The sequence below is a fragment of the Moschus berezovskii genome, chromosome 21 (assembly GCF_049115385.1).
Source record: "Moschus berezovskii isolate FMDL1 chromosome 21, NW_MosBer_1.0, whole genome shotgun sequence".
Classification (NCBI taxonomy): domain Eukaryota; kingdom Metazoa; phylum Chordata; class Mammalia; order Artiodactyla; family Moschidae; genus Moschus; species Moschus berezovskii.
Genome location: NC_142480.1, coordinates 205263 through 209772, shown reverse-complemented (window position 1 = coordinate 209772; position 4510 = coordinate 205263). Strand labels below are relative to the sequence as shown.

The window sequence follows — 4510 nt, the reverse complement described above, 5'->3', positions numbered from 1 at the left end:
TCTATAAGAATGCATTTTAAAATGTCTCTGTAAGTACACAAAGTGACAGTATTTATGTTAAGGTGCTAGAATATAGGTGAATTTGAAATACGGCATCTGTGAATAATGATAAACAGTGCATATGCAGCCCTGGGGATCTTGACACCAAAGTCTTTAACACCGCATGCTCCAGATTCTAACTGCGGTTTGACTATAAGCAGGAAGGTGAGTCTCTTCCTTCCTCATGTACAAAAACAAAACAAAGATTAAGAGTGTTTAAATATCTCGTTTCCTTTCAGGATAGTTAACAGTTTTGAAATTAATGTGAGAGTCAAGTGTTTTACTGAGTTCCTTAGAAAAAAAGAAAAATGATGCAGAAAACATCTTAGCTGTTGAAAATTATGTGTGTCAGTCAGTTCAGTTCAGTCGCTCAGTTGTGTCCAACTCTTTGCTACCCCACGGACTGCAGCACACCAGGCTTCCCTGTCCACCAACAATTCCTGGAGCCTGCTGAAACTCATGTCCATCGAGTCAGTGATGCCATCCAACCATCTCATCCTCTGTCGTCCCTTCTCCTCCTGCCCTCAATCTTTCCCAGCATCAGGGTCTCTTCCAATGAGTCAACTCTTCACATCAGGTGGCCAAAGTATTGGAGTTTAATTTTCAGTATCAGTCCTTCTAATGAACATTAAGAGTCTTCTCCAACACCACAGTTCAAAAGCATCAGTTCTTTGGCACTCCCTTTCTTTATACTCCAACTCTAACCTCCATATGTGACTACTAGAAAAACCATAGCTTTGACTAGATGGACCATTGTTGGTAAAGTAATGTCTCTGCTTTTTAATATGCTGTTTTACTTTGGTCACAGTTTTTCTTCCCAGGAGCAAGTGTCTTTTAATTTCCTGGCTGCAGTCACCATCTGCAGTGATTTTGGAGCCCCCCAAAATAAAGTCTCTCACTGCTACAATTGTTTCCCCATCTATTTGCCATGAAGTGATGGGACTGGATGCCATGATCTTAGTTTTCTGGATGCTGAGTTTAAGTCAATTTTTTCACTCTCCTCTCTCACTTTCATAAAGAGGCTCTTTAGCTCTTCTTTGCTTTCTGCCATAAGGGTGGTGTAATTTCCATATTATCTCTGTGTGTGTATAAAAGTATCCCTACTTCATTAAAAATTAAATTTAATAGGGAGCCCATGGAAAATATAGATGCAGTGGAAACCAAGACTGTAGCAGGAGAGCAGACCCACCCTCCACGTGCAGCTGCTGCTGAGGCTGGACCCTGTGCCTGCTGAGGGTGCCCTGGGGGTCCCGAGCCCAGCTCCTCCTGCCTCCCTGCAGGATGGTGTGTGTCTGGGCTCACACACCTGTGTGTCTCACACAGTAATACACGGCTGTTCCCTTGGTGGTCACAGAGCTCAGTGGCAGAGATCACTGGTTCCTGGATGTGTTCCTGGATATGGAGATGCGGCTCTTACGGGATAGTCAACAGTGAATGTCCCTATGTCGTGTATTTCCCCATCCACAGCAGCCCAACCCTGGGGCCTGACAGAAAGTGAAAGTGAAACTTGCTCAGTCATGTCTGACTCTTTGCGATCACATGGAACATGCAGTCCATGGAATTCTCCAGGCCAGAATACTGGGAGTGGGTAGCCTTTCCCTTCTCCAGGGGATGTTCCCAACCCAGAGACTGAACCCAGGTCTCTCTCATTGCAGCCAGATTCTTTACCACCTGAGTCACAAGCGAAGGCCAGCTAGACTGGAGTGGGTAGCCTATCTCTTCTTCAGGGAATCTTCCCGACCCAGGAATTGAACTAGAGTCTCCTGCATTGCAGGTGGATTCTTTACCAACTGAGCGGTCAGGGAAGCCCCGAGAGAACAAGCTCCAGTCGTGTCTCTGGTGATGGAATAACCAGAGAAATGAATAGCACAGGAGAGGAAGTGTCGGCGAGGGCTTCACGTGTCCTGAGAGGACCTGCGGCTGCGCCTGGAGCACGAGAGTGAGTCCCTATCAGCTGCGCCTGGGGAAGGGCCGCGGGGAAGGAGAGTAAGTCCCTGCCAGTAACCCCAGTCGCAGCTGACCCCACAGAACGGTGTCTGACACCTGCGACCCTCACCCGGGGGAGCTGTTGCCAGGCAGAGGACAGCACAGATTCATCTTCTAGACCACAGTCGTGCTTTCCCTGAGGCCTCAGCCCTCTGTGAGCAGGTCCCCTTTTCTGAGCCCAGAGTCTCCGTGCCGACGGCCCCCACCTCCTGCCCCTCGCCCACATCAGCTCAGCCCCTCATCCCCTCAGCCCCTGGGTCTTTCCTCAGGGCTGAGCCCAGCACAGCTCCTACTTCCTTTCCCTGTGCCAGTGACGGTCACTGTGATGGGAGAGAGGACAGACGGTGGTGGGCTCCACGTTGACCCCACGGACAAATCCACCTGAGGACCTCTGTATTTCCCCTTATGAATGATCCGGACCTGAGCTCAGAATGGGGTGTGGACTTCAGGGACGTTGAGGCGAGATGGTATCACGCTGATTGACCTCACCTGGAATGTGCGGTGTGCTGAGTGACTCAATGAACTGGCCATACTGCAAATGGCCATGTAAGGACACAAGGTAACAGTAGTTATGGTAAGATGCTAATAAAAGCTAGCTTGTAGGTGACTTTGCAGTACAGAATCTGTGAATGGTGAGAATCATTGGGGACCTCTGACACTAGAGGCTTTAACACTGCTTGCTCCAGATTCTAACTGTGCAATTTGACAGCAAGAAGGAGGGTGGGTCTCTTCCTCCCTCATGTACAAAAACAAAACAAAGCTTAAAAGTGATTAAATATCTCACGTTTCCTTTCAGGATAGTTAACAGTTTTGAAATCAACGTGGAGTCAAGTGTTTCACCGAGTTCCTTAGAAAGAAGAAAAATGAAGGAGAAAAAATGTTATCTGTTCAGTATTATGTGTGAGCGTGTGCATGTGTGTTTGCATAAAGCTCTCCTTGCTTCAAGGAAAAATTAAAATATATATACACACACAGTTGTCTGAGAGTGACATAAACCACAGCGATGAAATATCAGGACACATAAGAGGGTCTGAAGTGCAGATCCTGAGCAGGAGGAGGAAAGAACAGGTTCTGAAGAGAATCCCCCAAGGCCCCCCTCCACCCAACGCCTCTTCTGCACCTGCTCCTGGGCTCAGCTCTGTACTGGGTCCTGAGCGCCCCCTGGTGGTCACGGGCCTCATGCTGGGCGGTTTCTGTCTGGCCTCTCACTGACTTCCCCTCACTGTGTCTCTCGCACAGTAATACACGGCCGTGTCCTCAGCTGTCACGCTGCTCAGCGACAGGGAGACTTGGCTCTTGGAGGTGTCCCTGCTGATGCTGAGCCGGGATTTCAGGGCTGGGTTATAGTATGTGCTTCCACCACTGCTTATATCACCAACCCACTCCAGCGCCTTCCCTGGGGCCTGGCGGACCCAGCCTACACCATAGCTGGTAAGTGAGAATCCAGAGACTGTGCAGGTGAGGGAGAGGGTCTGTGCGGGCTTCACCAGGCTGGGTCCCGACTCCTGCAGCTGCACCTGGGACAGGACCCCTGTGGACAGAGAGAAGCACGGTGACCCATGGGCTCAGATGCAGCCTCCCCACGTGCCATGTCTGATCCAGAGACACTCACCTCTGGGAGCTGACAGCACGAAGAGGAAGATCCACAGTGGGCTCATCTTCGCGCAGAGGAGAGGCACCACTCCCGGAAATCTCTTCAGGCCTCAGGAGAAAGCTGAATTTAAGCGAGCTGGTGCTCTGTTTCTGCCCTGTGACCTGAGTGGATATTTGCATACGGGAGGGACCTCTGCACACAAAGCAGAACGCAGTGAAAAGAGGTCCTGTCTATGGGGCTCGCCCTGTGAGGGAGGTGAGAACTGTGCCCTCAGAGAACTCAGCCCCCTCCTGGGGACCCCCTCCCCATGACAAGAAGACTGCTGAGAAATGAAATGATGATGGAGTGCTGGTCAGGAAAGAAGATGCTTTCAGGGAACAATGGCAGACTCACTGGAGGTGTTTACCTTTATGGATCAAATGCCCACCACACATTCAGGGACCACCCAGTTGTCTGACACAAAGTCTTATTTTTTTCTTATCTGATTAGCTTATCCTCATTTATTCATATTTAAACCTTGGAGAAAAATATACATGTAATAATCACATTGAATTCAAATGGAGTTTGGTACAATTTAATGTTTATCAGAATTCCCAAAGCATTTCTATTTCTCTTAGCTTGTGTGACTAGCTTTTCATCTGGAACTACTTAAATATCCTCCAGAGTCACTCTAGAGGTGGTTTGTCCACAGTAATTAAACACAGCATTAATTTTGTGGACAAAGCAGACATTTCTGCTGAGATGCTCATCTTCCCAGCACGGCTGACTTGCCTGGTGGCCTGTCCTGCGTTTCCCTGTGCACAGCTGAGTGTCTGCAGAACCTCGTGAACCTCAGGACCTCCTCCCTGAGGGTGGACACTGAGGACCCCAGGCCACTGAGGGCCGAGGACA

At 49.3% G+C, this 4510-nt stretch overlaps 1 gene segment (V, D, J or C); it reads right to left on the bottom strand.

Annotated features, from left to right (window-relative positions):
- Positions 1-2792: 2792 nt before the first annotated feature.
- LOC129550733 (immunoglobulin heavy variable 4-38-2-like) lies at positions 2793-3791 on the bottom strand. The segment is given in 2 exon segments: positions 2793-3556; positions 3638-3791. Coding segments are annotated over 2 exon segments (372 nt in total).
- Positions 3792-4510: the final 719 nt, after the last annotated feature.